Source organism: Condylura cristata, unplaced genomic scaffold (assembly GCF_000260355.1).
Source record: "Condylura cristata isolate star-nosed mole 26May11 unplaced genomic scaffold, ConCri1.0 scaffold00029, whole genome shotgun sequence".
Lineage (NCBI taxonomy): Eukaryota > Metazoa > Chordata > Mammalia > Eulipotyphla > Talpidae > Condylura > Condylura cristata.
In genome coordinates, this window is record NW_004567130.1 from 13,167,651 (window position 1) to 13,189,208 (window position 21,558).

Consider the following 21,558-nt stretch of genomic DNA (forward strand, 5'->3'; position numbering starts at 1 on the left):
GTGTGTGTGTGTGTGTGTGTGTGTGTGTGTGTGTGTGTGTGTGTGTGTGTGTAGTACAGGCCAGAGGTATAGATAGGAAGGCGGGAAAGTGAGAGGAGTTACCAGAGACAGAGTGGGGAGCAGAACAGGCCAGTTAGCACCCTGGCAGGGGATCGAATTCATGCAGCAAAGGTAACAGCATGGAGGCTCAACCCCTAGGCCACCAGGGGGATGGAATCTTTACTTGAGAAGAAGGTGGATTTGGTCTTCATGTTCTTGCAGGAAGGCCAGCCTACGTTTTTCCCACTCTTACTTCTAGTTCTGAGGCATCGCCAGCAGGGCGCTCTCTTGTGGAGACTCCCAAGATGAACGTGGATGATACTCAATGTTATGTCCTGACTTAAAGCGAATATTCCAAGAAAGTGAACTGCCTGGGGTGACAATCATTTCTGGGGGACGAGATTGGTCACAGTTTGCTTGACAAGAGAAAGTGGACGGTCCACTGGATGCCATTCGTCACATTGTGGTAGATGACATTTGCTTTCCTCACACCGGAGCTTTATCATGGTCAGCTGGTTTTGCTACTAAGGAAGTTCCGCTGAATTCTATGAACCTCAGCTATGTGACTGCAAGTTTGAGCGTGAGGGGGCAAGGAAGAGGAAATATGGGACGTGTGTAAACTTTTCTGATGCCCTCCCTGGTGGCAAACGGGTTTGGACGCAGCACTACCAGCGAGCCACAGCTGGTTCTGTGTGTATTCGATCCTAGGCCCTGGAGGTGACCCATGTGGCGCGGCAGACTCTCCTGACCCGCCTGCTCAGCAGTGTGCCTCGACCATTGGCCTGTTCTACTCCCCACTCTGTCTCTGGTGAAGCCTCTCATTGCCCCTGCACCTCTGGCCTGCACCCAGTTCTGTATGCGTAAATAAATAAATCTTTTAAAAAAAAAAAAGCAAACCTTTTCTTGTGGCATATGTCCTTCAGGCAAGAGTGGTCTCCACCGAATGCAAAGTTTTAAAACTTGATTCCAGAGCTTTAGAATACTTAGTACTCTTTTGAGAGGGGGCGGTGAAGGGAGGGCACTTGTCATAATGCGTATTTCAGGGACACTTGGGTTCTGTGTGGGGCCCAGGAATCTGACTTTTTACAAGTGTTCCAGTAGAATCTGCCCCAGGCAGCTCTGAGATCTGCAAACGGTACCTGAATCCTCAAGACTTCCCAGAAAGTCAGGGCGTGCAGATGTGTTAGTTTAGTTGAGGTACTTGGCTAATTAGGATTGATGAGGAGGCTACTGCAATATTTAAATATTCCACCCCTGTGTGATTAATTTCTCCCCTTTCTTGAGCAACTGGAGAGTGGGCAATTTTCCGACTTGAGATACTACTGCAAGTTTCTTTCTTTCTCTTTTTTTAAAGATTTATTTATTGATGCATACAGAACTGGGGTACAGGCCAGAGGTGCAGGGGTGGTGAAAGGATTTACCAGAGACAGAGTGGGGAGCAGAACAGGCAGATCGACGAAGTACACTGCTGAGGGGAGCAGCAGTGGCGGGGGGTGGGGTGGGAGGGTGGTCAGGAGAGGTCTGCGGCACCTCTGGGGCAGGCAGGGATCGAACTTATGTGGAAGTGGCTTAAGCTTCTTAGTACTGTGCTTCAACCCGCTGCACCACCAAGGAGGGCCCTAAAACTTGAATATTCTAGTTCCAACAATTCCTAAGTTTTATGAATTCAATGTCACAAAATACCTTCTATGTCCAAACACCACATGGCTTACATAAAAATCCCATAAAATTAGGATGAATGAGACTTTTTTATGAAGTTGGGCAGATTCTCTTCACTTGAGTCTATACCAAAATCCCAGTGAACTACCTGGGATTGCAGTCATTTTGGGGGGGAAGAAATTGGTTACAGTTTTCTGGTTTTTTTTTTTTTTTTGCGTAAGAAGAAGTAGGGTGTGGGCCAGAAATATAGAGGGTTGAGATGATTTACCTGAGACAGAGTGGGGAGCATAGCAGGCCAATCTACTGAAACACACTGCTGAGGGGAGCAGTGGGTGAAATGGGAGAGGCCTGCTGCGCCATGTGGGTCAGCAGCCTGCTTGGGGATTGAACTCAGGCCATCAAGGTGAAGTGCTAAGACTTAACCAGGAGGCCCTGGTTACAGTTTTCCTAATAAAATAAAGAATATTTTTTTTAAAGGTAGGATTTCACAGTACTTCAAAGGCAACAGGTTACATCAGTTTTGTCTTTTGAATGAAACAAGCAGTAACACTGACTATTAAGAAAGCTTAATAGTGAAGGCGTGGGCTCCTCTAAAGTCAGATTTCCCTGCTCTGTGAAGTCCTCGCTGCTTTTCAGATAGTTATAAAAGAGCCTTCCTGTGGGTACATCTCCCAGGCAGTAACTTGACTCCCATCCTTGGCACTGAGCTAGGACACACTAGGGTGACGAGTTTGCTGATGTCAATGAAAACTGACCACTCGGTTAATAGATGACTCCTTCTGGATTGGGGAGGGAGGAAATATGCCTATTTTTTTGTAGATTGAACCTCACAACCCCCATCATATAAATAAATTCTGGAGTTAGCCACAAGGTAAATGCCATCTACTGACCTTTGCCACTGGGTATATAAAAGGGACATGGCTTGGAGGTAGTGTGGTTTTGCAGTCAAAAACAGCATCTAGGCCCTCCCTGGTGGCACAATGGGTTAAAGCACAGCACTATGAACCTATCCACAGCCACTGTAGCATGAGTTCGATTCCTGGCCAGGGAGGTAACCCTGGCATGACAAACCTCTCCCGACTGGCCTGCTGCTTCCCTCAGCAGTGCATTTCAGTATATTCGCCTGTTCTGCCACTGTCTCTGGTGAATTCTCTCACTCCCCACACCTCTAGTCTGTACCCAGTTCTTGTATGCCTAAATAAACAAATATTTAAAAAAAAAAAAGAAAGAACAGCATCCAGGGGCCAGATTATTCCAGGTTTCAACCCTGCGTTGACCATGAACTAAGTCATTTTACTTCTTTTCAACTGAATGGGGTGGTGATATCTTGCAGGGAGTTGCCGTGAGGAAGCAACGTAATTCATGGAAGAGCTCAAACAGTACATGAAGTATGCTAAGTTTTATGTCTGTGTCAGTTGCTATAATTATAATCTACTTCACCGAAGATGGATCTGGGCAGTACGTATTTTCCTGAGCCCCAGGAGTTAGGCCAAGCCTTGGCTCTGTTTCCCTGGAACACCATCTCTGTTGGGCAGCATCTTAAATTCTGAGGTCCTTTCTCAGTCATTGGTAATATTAGTATTAAAGAATATTTTGCTTTTTATATTGTGCACAAACTAGGGAACAGGCACCAAGTTAATCACATTCTGTGGGTCACCTAAGTCTCTCCCACAACAGCTTTATTAGGTGGAGGTGATCAGGGCCTCATTTATAGTGGAAGAAACTGGGGTTGAGGGAGGTTAAGCAATGGACTACAGGTCTCAGTTGAGTAAGTGGTAATGGGGGACCCTGAGCCCAGGAAAAAGTCTGGTGCCACTGCTGCATCTTTAACCCCACTAACTACAACCCCAGGTGCAAACACACACACACACATGTTTTCTTTATGAGGCTGGGTGTGTTAACATCTCTTCTCCAGCCTTCTTCCACTTCATAGCCGACACCGACAAGATGCCTCAAGTTTCCTTTTCTGTTTTAGTGACCTTTTCTCCTCGCCGTGGCCAGAGCCATCTATTTATTTTCTTTGTGACACTTCCTGTTTTGATATCATCCCTTCATCCAACTGCTCCTAGATATGACTTGCATGATACAGGAAGTTGATCTGCTGTGACATCCACCACTTCTTGGTGCCAAGGTTGAGTTGGCTAACCTGGCAAGCGAAAGAGTGTCCCCTTATTCCCTCACCCAATCTGGTGAGCCTTCCTGAAACCAAGTCAAAGAAGCTGACACTCAGCTAGAGGGAAATGGTGTAGGAGAAATCATGCTGTTCTGGACAAGGGCTAGAGAGTGTCTCCAAGATCTTATCTGTCTCACTGGGAGCTATACAGTGAAACTGAGCTGGAGCTGGGCTTGTCCTTTCTGGGTCTTGATTGCCTATGGGTATACCACCTCCAGGACTGTCAAAACTCTGATAGGAAGTGTGATTGTTCCTAGCAGATGGAGCCCACCTCAGCCAGTTAGAGGAATCAGAATAAATGTCCAAACTTAGAAAGAAATATCAACAGCATACATCTCCATATGAGATGAGAGCCCACTGGCAATGCCAAAGATGTGTGATGACCACTTTGCTCTTTTGGCTGGATGGATACAAAACCCTGTAGGAAATCATTTAGCAGATCAGATGGTAAGCCAGAGCAAGTAATAATCTAAATATCCTATTTACTCTCCCACATTTCCTATTAGGCAAAACCATGGGGACTGCTGTCTCCAATAATTATGGATCTAAATGACATTTGTCTCTCCTGGCTTGGGGCAGTGAGACTCTTTTGTCCTTCTCTCCACTTGCCTTAGCCTAAGCCTGTTGTTCTAGGGGTTAGAAAAACAGCCACGAGCCAGCTACCTGTTTTGTAAATAAAGTTTCACTAAAGACAGACATGCCCATTTATTTACATAATGTGTGTATGGTTGCTTTTGTACTAAAATGATAGGGTTAAGTAGTTGCCTCTGAGATGGTATTTGAGGCCTGAAAATATTTGCTATCTGACTCTTTACAAAAAGCTTGTTGAGTTCTGTTCTAGATAGAGGAGCTACAAAATGGTGGAACTTTGGATTGCCTGGGACCCTGAATGACTGCATGGAGTGGAGCCCCTCCACAAATCTATGTGGCTCATGTAACAACAGTAAAGAAAAAGATAAAACTCTTATTACTGGAGCATAAATAAACATATCCCAATGGGCATTCAAGAAAATACTATTCATATCATAAGAGATTTAAAAAGCCTACTTACTTCCTTGTGAAGTGAACAGCACAAGAAATACCGATGATGAAAAGGCCAATAATGATGGCGGCGATGGCCACCCACTTGGCGTTCCTTCCAAGTCGCCTGGATCCTTCGATGTCTCCATCATTGTAGCTGTTCAGAGACTAGGAGGCACAACAGAAGAGCTGGTGATGACGGACAACATGCAAGGAAAGACATGTGCTTCTCAGGATGATCTGAGCAGGCCACATGGTTACTCTCCTCCAGGAAGTCTTCCCTGGATTCCCAAGGGAATTAAATTCCCCTTCTGTTTTTTAAAAAATTATCTTAATTGTAGTATTTATCAGAGCATATTAAAATGATTGATTTTGTCTCTCTCATTAGAGTGTAAGTGCTATGTGGGTAGGGACCCTTATCTACATGGTAAGCACGGTATACCAGCACCCAGTGTAATCTGTCATGTGGAAGATGCTTAATAGATATTTGTAGAATGAAAACATGAATGGGTAACTCTGTTTTGTCCACCAGAACAGAGATTTGCAAACCATGGCCCATGGGCCAATCCAGGCTGCTGTTTTTGTAAATAAGGTTTGTTTACAATACATTCACACTTTTTTGCCCGTGACTGCTTTTGTGCCCCAACAAAAGATTTGGGTAGTTGGGAGAGAGACCACATGTCCTGCAAGATCTAAAATATTTACCATTTGGTCCCTTGCAGGGAGGAAAAAAGGCCCATTTCTGCACTAGAAGGTGGATGGACATTGAACCAACTGTTCACCTCTTTGTCCAAGTTGAACTGTTATTCAGCTGGTACTAACTCATATGGGTTTTGCTGGATGTTAAAATACAGAACTAGTTCTGTACTTGTTGATAAATATCAGCAACCCTTCCCCAATGTCCCCGTCATCCTGTCCTTCTCTGAATTTCCCTGTGCTCCAGCAACTTAAGGGTTATCACTAGGAGCAAGCATCCCTTCTGATTCTGTGCCCAGTTCAAGATCATTAAGTATTTAAAAAAAAAGATTTATTTATTTATGCATACAAAAACTGGGGTGAAGGCCAGAGGTGAGGGAGGTAGGAGGATTCACCAGAGACAGAGTGGGGACCAGAACAGGCAGAATGACTGAAATACACTGCTGAGGGGAGTAGTGGGCAAGACAGGAGAGGTCTGCTGCGCCATGTGGGTCAGTTCCCTGGCTGGGGATCGAACTCGTGCTGCATTGGCTGACAGTAGCTTGACTGTGCTGTGTCTTTGACCCCTGCACTAGGGGCCACCTTCATTAAGTATTTTAAATATTGCCCTTGGTGCTGGTAGTTTGAGCAATGCTTGTATATTGTGGGGAATCAAGAAGCATGTATTGCATGAATGGATGAACAAGTATGTGTTTCCTTCCAGAATATGAGTCACTTTTCATCCCAGCCCAATCCACTGCTCAGGAAAGGTTTGCTGCTAAGCTGAAGGTCAGGCCAGCTGAGCTTTCTTCTAGTAAGCCTTCTGTACCATGATTCCCATTGCTGAGAACCCTCTCAAAGGGAATGGATTCTTCACTACAGCCCACAGAAGCCTGGAATGACATATTCAAGAGCTATGGACAGAGAATGCCACTGATGCAGTGAATTGTACTTTTCAGTGGGAGCGCCTACTCCTGATCTTCAAATCACAGCATTTGAGTAATAATCACTTCTCGGACTATGCAGGAGAAGTGGGCTTAGGCATATGCAGACATTTATAAGCCAAAGAAACACCCACTATACCACAGAACTTTCTGCTTCCGGAACCTTCCATTAATTCTTGGATCTGGGCCACCTTGTCTGCAACAGGCTGGGAGATACAGCAATGAAAATTTGCATTCAAGCTCTTGTGTGAATGGAAGAGCAGGAACGCATGATCCTCTCAGGGATTTCTAATAAGGTGAATTCAACTTTTGAATTCTGGAGTTCTCAATCCTGGGTGTCCATTAGAAACACCTGGGTAGCTTTAAAAATGCAGCTTTCTTGTCCCTCACCTGGAGAAAGTCTGATTTAACTGGTATGGACATTAGACACTAGTTATTATTATTATTATTATTATTATAGTTTGTTTTTACATCATTTTGTGCCTTTTTCCATCTCAGTTGTAATCCTCATGGACTTCCCATCACCAATTCACCCGTGTGCCATCAAGACACTACTGTTAAAAAAACCGTAGTTGGGCCTCACACTTGGCTTAAGGGGTTAAGTCTCAGCACTATAACTGCTATGGTCTGACTTTAATCCCCAACCAGGGAGTGACCCAAAAGGTGCAGCAGACCTCTCCTGCCTTGCCTAATGCCCCCCTCAGCAGTGTATTTCAGTGGATCTGCCTGTTCTGCTCCCCACTCTGTCTCTGGTGAACCTTCTCAGCCACTGCACCTCTGGCCTATATCCCCGTTTGTCTACACACAAAAAAAGAATTATGGTAAAATATGCACAATGTAAAACATAATTTTAACTCTTTTTGAGGATACACATCAGTGGCATTAAGTACATTCACATTGTTGTGCAACCACCACAATATCCATCATCTCAAACTAAAGCTCTGTGTCCAGTACACACAAACTCCCCAGGTCTCACTCCCCTCTTCCCTGGCGATCACCACTGAACTTCCTGTCTCTATGGATTTGACCATTTTAGTTGGTATCATACGATATTTGTCAAATATCATACAGTACTGTGACATGGTTTCTCCTGATAGCAGGAGTCAGAATTTTCTTCCTTCTAAAGACTGTATAATATTCCCTTGCATGTAGCTGCCACGTTTTAAAAATTCATTCATTCGTCAATAGGCACTCGAGTTGTTGCCACAGATGCTTTTTAAAGTGTCTCAGGATTGGAAACACTTGGCCTAGGAAGCTATCCTTAATGTTCTGCAAGATCAAGGTCCTTATCACCTTAAAACTTAAGAGTGTTAACACAGCATTGGCTTTGTTCTCAGAGACCTGAGTTCAAATTCCATGTCTTATCAGTTGTGAGAATTAGGGCAGGAAATCGTGTTTTCAGTGTTTCGGTAAAGTGGGGACAAGAGTAACAACACCTCTGGGCCCTCCCTGGTGGTGCAACAAGTTAAAGCGCAGCACTGTGAAATAGCCGCAGCTGCTTCAGCGCAAGTTCGATCCTCAGCCAGGGAGCTGACCCAAGGGCCCAGCAGACCTCTCCTGTCTTCCCTCTGCTCCCCTCAGCAGTGTACTTCATTGATCTACCTGTTCTTCTTTCTACCCTGTCTCTGGTGAATCTTCTCATCTCTGGCCTACACCCCAGTTCTATGCAGCCCCCCCTTTTTTGACCTGAGATCTTTCTTTGACAAAATATAATAGCAGATAACATTTATTGATCCTTTATTATGTGTCAAGCACTGTGTTAAATATTTTTTGGAAGATTTATTTATTAATGCCTACAAGAACTGGGGTGTAGGCAAAAGGTGTGAAGAGTGAGAGGATTCACCAGAGTGGGGAGCAGAACTGGCAGATGCACTGAAATACACTGCTGAGGGGAGCAGCGGGCGGGTCAGGAGAGGTCTGGTGTGAGTCACCTCCCTGACCGGGCATCCAGCTATGTTGCAGTGGCTGCCCATAGCTTGGTAGCACTGAGCCTTAACCCCTGTGCCACCAGCGAGGCCCCAAGTGTTAAATACTTTCCAAGGATCGTGATTCCACTAGTCCTCTATGCAGGTACTGCATTATTTGTATTTTCCTGATGGGGCTGTTGAGTCACAGAGGGGTTAAGATGACTTGTGTAAACTCGGGTGGCTAGTTTGTATAAGTGTGTGTATGTGTGCGTGCACCCAGTTTTTTTTCTTTCTTCTTACTCCCAAAATACGCACAGTACCCCTACTCATTATACTTCACTGTAACGATATTCACTACTCCAACAGTATTCACTATATTGGTCTGAAACTTGCTTCCTTCCAGCTAAGACAGGATAAGCTGGTGCTTCTAGATCTGTCTTACTCTCGGCTTTCCTTCTCTTCCTTTTAAAACAAGGAGTTATAATGAGACCCCCCATGTTGCATCATCCTTGCATTTTGGGGGGAAATCTTAATTTGTCCTGGTGAAATTTGGGGGTAACTTTTTGTCTTCCAGTAGCTTCAAATGAACATAAAATCTGCACGCCTATAGCAGAAAAATATCACTCTTTTTGGTGACAAGTGGCTACTTTAGTGAATAGCAAAGCAGAGAATATACCTGGTCTGTTCGTTGCAAAATTTTTACCCAGATTCTCCAGGTCCACTGTCTTTTCTGAATTTTAACTTTCATTTCGGTATTGTTTCCAGGTTTACAAAAGATTTCAAAGATACATTCATGTGTTGCTTGGCAACGATTCATTAACAATGGATGTATATGGGACAGTGGTCCTTAGAGGCTGTATCACACAGCGTAGGTGTGTGGGTTAAACCATCATATCTTCTAGGTAATTATACTCTGTGGTATTCACGTTTCCATGGTGACAAAATCGCCTACACATTTCCCAGGAAGTGCCCCCATGGCACATAACTGTAAGTACCAAGAGCTGAGTGGACCCTTCTTCAGGCGCCCCTTAATGATGGTGTCTCAGGAAGCCACAGTACTCTGTCAAAGCCAAGAAACTGACCTTGGTACAACAGCATTAACCAGTGCAGATTTTATTTCACCAGCTCTTACATGAACTCATTTTCAGTGTGTGCATAGTTCCATGAAGTGTCCTACGGGTCTGGAGCATCCATTGCCACAACCGAAGCCTCACGCTCTCCTTCCCTTCATAGCCATAGTTTTTCAATTTCTAGTTGTGCTGCTTAGGCGTTGCTTGGGACTTTTAAAAATATACATTTTTAAAATTTATTTTTGCATAGAAGAACTGGGGTGTAGACCAGAGGTGGAAGAGGTGAGAGGCTTCAACAGAGACAGAGTGGGGAGCAGAACAGGCAGGTTGACTGAAATCCACTGCTGAGGGGAGCCGCGGGGAGACAGGAGAGGCCTGCTGCGCCCTGTGGGTCACCTCCCTGGCCAGAGATCAGACTCAGGCCTTGGGGGTGGCAGTGCTGAGACAGTGCCACCTGGGAGGCCCCGGCTTGCAGCACTTATCCAAAATGTATGTTGCATAACTTCACTAGCTAACCACCCTGAATTTAAGGTGCTAGGTAAGGTGGCTGTCTCTGCCCACCATGCTAAGGAAGTTGAAATGTAGTTTAAGTTGTCTCCATTTTTTTTCCCTCCGTGAAGTAAATGAAGCTTCCCAGAAGGTAGAACCAGTGGACTCTCATTGCACATTTTAGGAAGCACTTGAGGGCCCCAGGGCTGTCTTTTCTCTGAATCTGGGCTTACGTTTGATGTGATAGTAATTTCCAAAACTGGTGGCGCTTCCAGGTTTCAGTCAGCGTGGGCCAGCAAAGGCCACACTTTGACAGAAAAGGGGGCCAATGACATCACGGTCGTTGTATCTGGTTATACTCCCCTTCCCTGGATGGACACGTGGCACCCACGTACCCGTGGAAGGAAACGTGATCAAATGCCAGAAATGAGGGTGACCATGCCCAGCCTCATGAGAACTGCAGAAGACAGCAGTGAGCTGTCCCTTACGCCCAAGACCACCTGTCCGGAGGGACTGGCAGTGCTGGCACCACATTGCCAAGGCGACACCCAGACAACTCATCTGTGGTGATCAGTGGAGTTGAACACTGGCGGGGCCAATGGGCTGGGAGTCTAGAGCACTGTGTACACGTGGGAAAGCATTCTGTTGTCCTGAGCCAGAGCAGCCTGGAAGGGCTCCCTCTGATCTCAGAGCTGGTGCTGCAGCCCCTCTGGTACCTGACGAGACAGTGTCACCTTTGAGCTTGCCGCCAGTTGCAAACCGCAGGTGAAACTGGCCAAAGTCATGCTTGTTATACTCCCCTGTGTGGGTGTTTGCCAACACTGCCTGCACCTCAGGGTTACCTGGAGGGCTTCAGAAAGTTCCTGTGACCAAACCCCAGGCCAATGGAATTAGGATCTCTGGGGATGGGACTATAGCATATATATATATGTAAAAAATATTTTCCTTTTACTTTTTAAGATTTTATTTATTTATTTGCATACAGAACTGGGGTACAGGCCAGAGATGCAGGAGCGGTGAGAGGATTCACCAGAGACAGAGTGGGGAGCAGAAGAGGCAGACTGACGGGGTACACTGCTGAGGGGAGCAGTGGGTGGGGCAGGAGAGGTCCGCTGCACCATGTGGTCACCTCCTGGTAGGGATTGAACTTGCACTGAAGTAGCTGTGGCCAGCTTGCAGTGCTGCGCTTTAACCTGCTGCACCACCAGGGAGGGCCATATATAATTTTTTTTAAACTGCCTAGGTCATCCTGAGAAGAGTTGGGAACCACTGTGTCAGGGGTGGCTGGACTTCATTCATTCACAAAGGATTTATTGAGTACCAACTACGTGCCAGACACTTCTTGCCCTCAGGGAACTTGTATTCTGCTGAGGACCAAAAATGAATAAGCAAGCATACAAGTAACAAGATGATTGCAGAGCATTATTAAGGTAAGGAAAGCAGGAAGGAGCAAGTTCTTTCGGAAGTGGAAGCATGCACGCTGAGACCTGAGGCTTGGGAGGGTGTGTTGCTCACAGAGCAGGGAGGGATGCCTGGCAGAGGAAGCAGTGGGTGTAAGGCCTAGAGGTGGAAGGACTTTCTTTGTTGAAGGCTTTCAGGAAAGCCCAGTGGGTCTGGGTATAGGATTAAAGGGAGAACTGGGGCCTCCCTAGTGGTGCAAGGGGTTAAAGCGCAGCACTATGAAGCTATCCACAGTTACTGCAGCAGGAGTTCAATGCTTGGCCAGGGAGCTTGCCCACATGGCGCGGCAGACCTCTCCTGACCAGCCCGCTGCTCCCCTCAGCAGTGTGCTTCATCGATCTGCCTGTTCTGTTCCCCACTCTGTCTCTGGTGAATCCTTTCACTGCCCACACCTCTGGCCTGTACCCCAATTCTTGTATGCATAAATACATAAATCTTTTTTTTTTAAAGGGAGGAGAGCTAGAGCTGGAGATGAGAGAAAGAGAGAGAAAGAGAGATAAAGAGAGAGAGGAGATTGGAAGTGAAGCCAAGGATTCTGTTAATAGTTACAATAATAACAAATTATAATTTATTTATAGTCATAATAGTAATACAGTTGTCTTATATAGTTACAACATTAAATTAGCTAACATGTGAATAAATAATCACATTAAAATAGTTAATATTATATTATGGACTACTTATTCTGTCCCAGGCCTGTATCAACCACTTTGTGTGTATTGCATAATTGAATCTTTCTTTGCAAAGGCTTCACGAGGAAAAGTCATTTTTCCCTGCTTTTAGAGAGGAGACTGAGACAGATAACATTTCTATTTTCAAAGGCAACTTGCTAAGAGAGCTACAAATTTCAGCACAAGATAATCCACTGACAAAGCCCATACAATAACTCCTTTACTATGTCCAAAAGAATTTACATTCTCATACATTAATTACTCCCCACCAGCTATCTGACTTGATTCTAGTTTCATAAAAATTTGGCCAATGCTTTTTTTTCAAAAAAAAAAAAAGGGCAAATATACATAAACTATGGCTCTCATCTCCCTGATGAAAAGCCATTCATTTTCTTTGTTCTGATCTATCACCTAATGTGCTCAAAATTTTCACTTTCCCCTCAAACAAAATTAGTCCACCAATATAAAATAAAAACAATTGAATATACGGTTAGTTATTGAATATTTTGGTCATTATGGATTATGTGAGCTGATAAAATAATAACCCAGAAGCATTAGCTGTTCACTAATATATTCTATCCTGATTGACAAAGATGAAGACAAACAGGTATCAATATGCTTCACTTTCCCCTGGCCCCATTCCTCTCCCTTGTGATCACGTGCAGTGTTCAGAAAAAGCCAACAGAAGGTTTCAACAGAAACCAAGAGTTCTGTCATTAAATCCCCTTCCCTTGGGAATGACAACAGAAAGCACATGCCTGTTACCTGCGACAGGTAACAGTGAGGCTGTGGCAGCCAGTGATACCTTATGGCAAATGGCTTTTCCGGATCCTCTTCATGCCCTATGGCACTGGAACATAAAGACAGTGTGGGTGAATGGGACGGGACCCCACGGAGTGCCAGCTGCAAATCCATCCTCTGCTTCCCTCATTGGCTTGGAAAGAGATTCACGTTCTTCATCGTGGTCTTCTCAGCTCTGCAGGCCCCTACCTTACTTGGATTGGAACCTGCCCCCTTGCTTCTCTCCAGGTCATTTTGCCGGCCTCCCTCTTTGTCTCCTGTGTCCTGATCATTCTCCTGTCTCAGCTTCCCTTCGCAGGCCAGCCTGTCTTCCCCTGACCTACGTACTGACTTAAACCTGGATTTCTCCCCTTGGAGGCTCTTGAGGTGACCCAGTGATTTCATCCTGATGCTAACTGACCTGTGGAATGTTTGTCTCCACCCCTGTGAGCTCCATGAGGGGATACCAACCTCTTTACTCATTGTCTATTTCAGGGTGTCCCCAGGACCTGCCACTTAGTATCCCCTAAGGCTTTTATTCAAGGTTGGATGAACGGAGATGGACAGAAACCCAGACAGATACACAACCAAAGCAAGCAGACAGCCAAGCACAACACCTGGCTGTTTAACCTTTGGTCCAAGGTGACTGGCTACTTTGGTCCTGACAGAATAGAGGGTAAACTGAGTTTCCCAGCATGCCAGCATCTGAAAGGGTGGCTTCTGCCTTTGAATGACAGACATGAGTTTGCTGTTTGAATGACAGGAAGAAGGAAAGTTTGGCTTGTGGTCAAGGACTCAAGAAGGAATTTCAGTCCTGAGCCTTCATTTCATTAGCCAGAGTGACTGATGACCCCCCAATTACACATCCTCACCCAGAATTGTGCAGGGACACGTGAGAGGTGCTGTGCCTCATTTGATGACAGGCAATGATATATAACAGATATAAGGATTTTTTTTAATATCGTAGTTTATTTTTACATCATTTTTCATCTCAGTTGTAATCCCCGTGGGCTTCCCATCATCAAATCATCTGTGTGCCAGCACCATAGTACAGTGCATTTCCCTCTCTGCACCGTTTTTGCTCTCATTCCCCACTCCACGCCGTAAAATGTCTCTGGTACATAGTTGTTCATTATTATTATTATTTTCTCGCCTGGTCCTTTATACTCCTGCTATGAGTGAAACCATGGGTATTTTTCTTTTTCTTTCTAGCTTATTTCACTAAGCATGATCTTTTCCAGCTCCATCCATGTTGCTGCAAAGGCTTTTTTTTGTCTGCTGAGTAATATTCCATTTGGCTGATATGTGGATTTTTAACATGGCAGCTGATCCTGAAGGAAAACAGATTTTGTAGGAATGGCGCTGGGCCTCAGTTCCCCCCCTGGGATCATCCTCTCCACAGCAAGGCTGCCTGGGAAGTATATGTGTGCAAATTGTAAGGTGCACGAGTGTGAGTGTAATTGTGTTATGGTGTAAAGTCTTGAACACAATGCACTGAGGTTGACATTAATACTCCTATTATTTAGATGGAAATATCAAGGCAGAAGCAGTGGGGAGGAGAGGTGGGGCTGGCATTCAAACCCAGGACTGAGTGCAGAGCCTGAACCAACAGTTTCTGCCTTTGACTCCCAGCTCATGTCAGGGGACACAGGAGAGAGGCCATGAGGTAAAAGGGGATGAGTTGGATCACAAAAACATCAGCCCAGACAGCCTTTTTCTTTTTAAAGATTGTTTTGATTTTATTGATGCATACAGGAGCTGGGATGTAGGCCACAGGTGCGGGGGATGCGAGGATTCATAGAGACACAGTGGGGAGCAGAACGGGTGGATCTACTGAAATATACTTAGATTTCCAGTCTGCTTAGATCCTGTCAGATCCTGCTGAGGGGAGCCGCAGTCAAGACAGGGGAGGTCTGCTGCACCATGTGGGTTTGCTCCCTGGCGGGGGATCCAACACCGGCCTCAATGGCTGCTGATAGCTTGACAGTGCAGAAACTCTAACCCCGGCGCCACCAGGGAAGCCCTAAGCAGACTTTTCCAATAAGGACTACAAGGCAGTGAAAGAAGCAAGGCCCAGGCAACCCACTGAAGAGAAGAAAGTGTCTGAGAAGAGACTTGTATTCTCATATAAAGGTTTCTTATAGCTCAACAATAAAAAGACAAACGACCCAGCCACAAATGGGCAAGAAGCAGCTTCTGTCCCAGGACTGCCCACCTGTCTCTCTGCAGGCAACTTTTTCTTTCTTCCTCTTTCCTAATAAACCTGCCCTTTTAAAATGCAAAACAGGGCAAGGACTCCTCGTAGATATTTCTTCAAGCAGGATCTGTACATTGCCAGCGAATCCAATCACAGCAAGGAAATGCAACCTAAATCACACAACATGCACTAGGGTGGGGGGAATAAAAACACACACAGTAGCAAGTGCTGTGAGACCGGAGAGCCCTTCACCCATTGCCAGGGGGAACGCAAATGCTGGACACAGACTGTCAGCTCCTCCAAAAATTAAACGGCGCTACCACAAGGCCCAGCAATTCCACTCCTAGAGGTCTACTCAAGAAAACTGGAAACACATGTTTGTACAAAAACTTGTACATGAATATTCATAGTAGCATTATGTAGTATTGAACATTAAGACCCCCCACCATGACATCAATCCAAGTGTCCATCAGCAAGTGCATGAAAAAACAAGTGCAGTACAAATTAAAATGGATTATTATCCCAGCATTATTCCATTTTTCTATGTATTCAGCCATAAAAACAAGTACTGAGACCTGTTAGGATGAGAGAAAGAATCCAGATACAAAAGATCATAAATGTTTCCATGTATCTGGAAATGTCTAGAACAGGTAAAGCCATAGAGACAGAAAGTGGAGTAGTGGTTGCCAGGGGTTGGGAGGAAGGGTGAGCGACCTTCTTTGGGGGTGATGAAATTATTGGAATTAACTAGTGGTGATGATCATACAATCTTGTGAATCTACTAAAAACCATTTCACTGTTGCTTGTGTCCTAATGTACACTTGTGTTTTATTTTTTAAAGAATCAAAGTCCAGTGCCAGAGCCTTTGCGCCTGGCGCGTCCCATTGAGCCAGTTGGTGTGGTCCAGAGCCGTCAGCTCACTGGCTTCTCTGCAAGCGAGGCAGCAGGGCTGAGCAGCAGTTTCGGAGTACTGGGCAGTACTGTGGGGCCAACTGGGAGCAGCAGCCAGACCTTTCAGGTATGAGTTAGCAGAGTGGACTTGTAGGGAGAAACACCTCCTAGAGGTATAGAAAGGAGTTTTGTGGGGAGATGTCCTAGCAGGGAGAACAGGAGCATGTGAAACTGCTGTTTATTAAAACAAGCCCCATTTAAACTCACAGGTCATTAATGCCAGGGGAAACAGAAATAGAGCCTGCTTGAGTGATCAAATTAGCTTCGAGTAATTCTAGTTTGGAAGGAGGGTTGAAGTAAGAGTAAACCAAGGATTGGTGCTAAATATGAGACATGTCGACATCAGAGGAAAGAGTCTGTTAAGATCTAGAGCTAGATATCAGAGGTTGAGCTCTCTATTTTGTGGGATTTCTTCTTGGGGGAATTAAATCCACCTTAAGTGGGTGATGTAGACATCATAGCATACACCCCGGAACATAACAAGCTCGTTCTACCTCAGGGCCTTTGTACTTCTGGCTCTGCCCAGATTTCAGCATGGCTGGCTGGTTCTTACCCTTCAGCCTTTACTGACCACTTTTTTCTTTTTTAAGGATTAGATAGTTTTAAAACATTAAAAAAAAGTATTACTTATGCATACAGAACTGGGGTATAGGCCAGAGGTGTGGAGGGTGAAAGAATTCACCAGAGACAGGAACAGAACAGACAGATCAACTGAAATACCCTGCCGAGGGGAACATCTGGTGAGACAGTATGTTCCATGTGGGTCACCTCCCTGGCTGGGGACCGAACTCACACTGCAGCAGCTGTGGAGAGCTCCACAGTGCTGTGCTCCAACCCGCTGAATGAATGAAGGAGTGAATGTGGGAAACCCTCCCCTCTGTTTTCTACTCTTGAGGAAGTTTCCCAGGTGCTGAGGCATCTTTCCTGGGGCACAATCACACTCAGGTAATTTTGTGTTGCCTTAACACTCTCCTTCCTCAACTGAATTTCCTTTTCCTCTTCAGAGCCAACTGCCCACCAGTCAGCAGCTACAGGTGGCAGGGAAGCCTGGGATGCCCGTTGGAAGAGAAGGTTCGTGATTGAGCTTTGCCCCTTAGGCCCATGTTCATTTGTTATATCCCCTCGCTCCTCCATTGGAAAATGAAACTGGGCCTTGGACACAATAAAAAACAGATGTGGAAGTTTGGGGTGGGTCACAGATGTTTGGTGTTCAGCATTTCCTTCTGTTGTGGAGACCTACTGAGGAGATTGTGTCCGTCTAGGAAAAAGTTTATGAGCTACATATCCCACAGAAGCATGAAGAACTTATCTCAGGAGGAAAATGTGCCCTTTATGAGGTTGAGGGATGCGGTGAAAACACAGGCTTAACTATTGATGAAAGTATGCAGGTTCTAGCAAACCCATTCTGGACATATACATGAAGGAAATGAAAACAGGATATCCAAGAGATACCTGCACTCCCATGTTTACTGCAGCATTATTCTTGAAAGCAAGATAGGAAACAACCTAAGTGTCCACCTAGGGTGAAGGGAAAAGGAAGCTGTATATATACAATGGAATATTATTCAGCCACGAAAAGAAGGAAATCCTGCCATTTGTGACAACATGGATGGACCTTGAGTACATAATGCTAAGTGAGATAAGCCAAATACTGCATAATCTCACTTCTATGTGGTATCTAAGAACATCAACTGGTAAAAATAGTGCAGTGGTGGTTACCAGGATGAATAGGAGAGATAGTACTTAAGGGTACAGATTTGCAGCTGGTAGGTAATCACATCTTGGAGCATGAATATCACAGTCTAGTGATTATAGCCAACTGTACTGTATTACAAACTTCAAAGTTGCTAGGATATTAGCTCTTAATTATTCTCACCACACACACAAAGCTAATTATATTACATAGAGAGGTGTTAGCTGATGCTGCAACAGTCCTCCAATTGCAATATATTAATATATTAAAGCACCATATGCACACCTTGAATTTATACAATGTTACATGTCAATTATAGCTCATTTAAAAAAAGTGTGCTTATATTAGTAGAGATGAGTTTCTGCTTGGGTTAAAAAACTCACTTGAATTGGAAACAAAACATCAAAACTACTAACACTCTGTGGCAGGAACTGTGCCAATAAGTGTTAGCTTAGTTATCCTTAGAGGTTTTCAACAGTAGGACAAACCATCAGAGGGAAACAGCAGTGGCCATTTCAGCTGTATAAGAATGTAAGATTTAGAACAAAAGTCACTTCTTGAGATAAAGAAAAATTCACTGAATTAGCAATACCTTCCTCCTTCTTTCTGGATATTTTTTCTCTGTATCATCTTGGAAATAGAAGGTCTAAACTTTTGTTATAGAAAATTTGGAAATGGGTGAAACCTTATAGGAAAAATTGAAATAAAGTAGCCAAGGTTTATCAAGTGTTTTCCATTATTATCCGATCGAAGTCACATGATCACCTTTTGGAGATAGGTGATCATTATAGCTGAAGAAACTGAGGCTCAGAGGTCAAATAACTTGACCTACATCCCATAACAGCAAGCAGGAGAGTCCAGATTCAAACCTCAGTGATGCTGATCATAGAATTTTTGTGCTCTTAATTTTTATAATTGTCCATAAACCAGTCACTTAAGTGAAAACCATTGTAGACACCTTGGAATTGGGAAATGTTTAAGAAAAAAGAATTTAAAATTGAATATGTGATGAGATTCCACATTTTTTATCAGTTAGAAGTATATAATCATACAAATGCTTCAAAAGCATTAATCTCATGGTTATGTTACACTTCATGTTATATATGGCTGTATTATAACTTAGACAATCTCCTGTGTTGAAATTAGTATTTACATCCATCTCTATATTTTCACTTTTATACAACAGGGGCATATGAATTGTCAGGCACTAGGTCTCCTGTTTATTAACTCATTTGATAATTCAATTCAAAATTAGTGCTGAAATGAACACCTAAGAATAAATGCTGTGCCTCTCCATTTGGTTAATTAAAAAAAAAAAAACAGAACTTCTTGGTGAAGGTCTCTCTGTATAACTTCCACATTTCCTAAGTTTAGCTCTGGTATTTAAAATTTTGTGCTTGCTATTTTGAATAAGCCAATATTCTGATCTACCAAGTTGCTATTACTGAAATCCTAATTTTAGAATGTATTCCCTTTCATCAAAATACCCTTCTTTCTTTCAAAGCCATCTTTTCATTACTTAATCACTAGTACACATTTGTCAATAGATAGTTAAGTGAAATTCTCTCCTTTTTACACACACCTTTCAAGGTGCTGAACACAGCCTGAGACAATTTTGTCCAGGGATAACACCCTTCCTTATATAGGCCAGTATTGTCGTAGGTCCCACCAAAATGGTTTGATGAGTAGCAGCACTTGGTAACTATTTTTGTAATCATGTCTCAGTTTGCTGATAACTTGGTGATTTCTTGTTTAGATTTTGTTTTCTCCTAAATTCTGTTTTGGACCAATCCCAGTTGGGTGAACTTTTATCCAAGAGGATGGATAATGGAGTGTATGATTTAGAAACTATATATTTTGTCCTTTCTGTAATGCACACTGATTGTATTAAAGTTCCTTTCCATTAAAGGTCTTATGTTTTGTCTTGATGCAGCAGATGGCAGAACCTATTTAGAGTAGGCAGGTTTGGGGGTTCAGGGGTGCCCCTCTCACTGCCCTGTAACAATTCAAAGTCATGTATATAACTGGCAGGACGTATCTGGAGCTGCATATAAAAGTTGCATTCCATGCCCAGAGCTTACACTTCACTGAACTGTCTAAGTCATAGTCTGTGCCAAACATCAAAATGTTTCTCTGCTATCAGATAGAAACTTATACTTATCAGGTATAATGTAACCTTTTCTTTTGGGGGTGGATAGGAGAAACTTATTTCTTCTTTACCTCCCACTTTTAATATTTCATGCTAAATTGGATAAAAATAGCATTTGAGAATAAACTGTTGTAGCTAAACGAACTAAAGAATTGATAATGAATGCTCTCGAAGACTGTCATGAATTATGAACTCCCTTTCCTGTATTTTTCATACAGCGGTAACTATAGGTTTCGACAGATGAGAGTATTGATTATACTCACTGAAGGATTTGCAAACTGACATGTCATCACTTTCTAGCAGAATATACATCAGTTGAAATCAACCTTAGAACCAGACTATCAGCTCAAACTGTCAATCTGTGATGTTATCTTTTACAGTAAAATAGCCATATAGTCAGTTATAAGTACTTGCAGCAAAGAACTTATGGTGAATCTATAAGACACAGGGTGGAACACCCTTAAATACCCCCATATCAACAATAGCTCCACTTTTTAAAAGTGAAGAACAGAACAGAATATGTGTCCTTCATCACGTTTGTCTTAGGATCAAGAATCCTGGAGGAAAAAAGTCCCATTTTATAGATGATTCCATTGAGAGCCCAGGGCCACAATGGTTGGTCATTGTGGTTTCAAGAAGCACCACCCCAAAAAGAGAAACAATTTATTTTTGTTTAACTAAGTATTCAATTTCTCTTGTATCCTCCCATTCTTGCCTCCTTTTTTTTGGGTAAAACTTGTTAACACCAGCGGGATCTGTTGTTGTCTGAGAAGCTTGGTTTTGGAAAGTCTGGCTTATTTTTGAAATTGCAGAACTGGAGGTTTTCAGGTGTATTCTGGCTTATGAAGGTATCACACTTCTGAATGGTCAGCTTTGTACTGAAGCGTGTCGTGTCCCCGACTTGGATGTTGAGAATAGAGACCAATTTCCAAGTGTGGGCTGCAGAGTGAGAATGTTGTGAGCTCTGCGCCTGTCAGGACAATTGTCCTTGAGGAACAAATCTTGACCAGCAACCCAAAGACACTTGCTATTAACACGGGTCTTCTGGATATTTTCTGAAAAAATTTTGACAGAAATGCGGAACATAGCTGAGGGAGGGAAGCCTTCTGAGAAAAAGATAGGAATAAGTTAGTCTTCTGTAACTATTCATACATCAAACATGTGTTACTTACTGACCAAATACACAAACCTGTGCTAGATACTAGAGCTAACAGTGCAAACTCAAGGGCCTCACACATACACATTGGTGTAAGGAACTCAGAAATGATCTGAGGAATATCTGTTCTGAGTATAGTGGGGTACACACAATGGTGGGAAAAGAGAGGGTAATCAAGGAAGGCTTCCAGGAGGAAGCCTTCCAGTTGAGTTTTGAAACAGGAACCTGCATTATTTCCAAGATCCTCAAGAGGTTAAAATTTGAGAACACTTCTAGAATGTGCATCTTTCTTCCTGGTCTCCCCTTAAGGATTATCTGAAGGTATCCTCTGAAGCTCTGAAGTCACATACTTAATGCACATACTTAAGTCAGAAGCAGTTTGCTTATTAGTTGATGACAAGCTCTGTTTTGCTAACTCACCAAATGGCTGCTGTTGTGTTACTGGACAGTGTTTAATTACTTTGCGAGGAAGGTTCTGGCTAGATTTTTTCTTTTTACTTTTTACTGTGGAAAACTTCAAATGT

At 43.7% G+C, this 21,558-nt stretch overlaps 1 protein-coding gene across 1 annotated transcript in view; it reads right to left on the reverse strand.

Moving 5' to 3' along the window:
• TMEM233 (transmembrane protein 233) overlaps positions 1-21,558 on the reverse strand; it is a 49,255-nt gene that overhangs the window by 20,504 nt on the left and 7,193 nt on the right. The window contains exon 2 of the mRNA XM_004690695.2: positions 4,923-5,059. Within this exon, the coding sequence (XP_004690752.2) occupies positions 4,923-5,059 (137 nt within the window). The remainder of the gene's footprint in view (positions 1-4,922; positions 5,060-21,558) is intronic.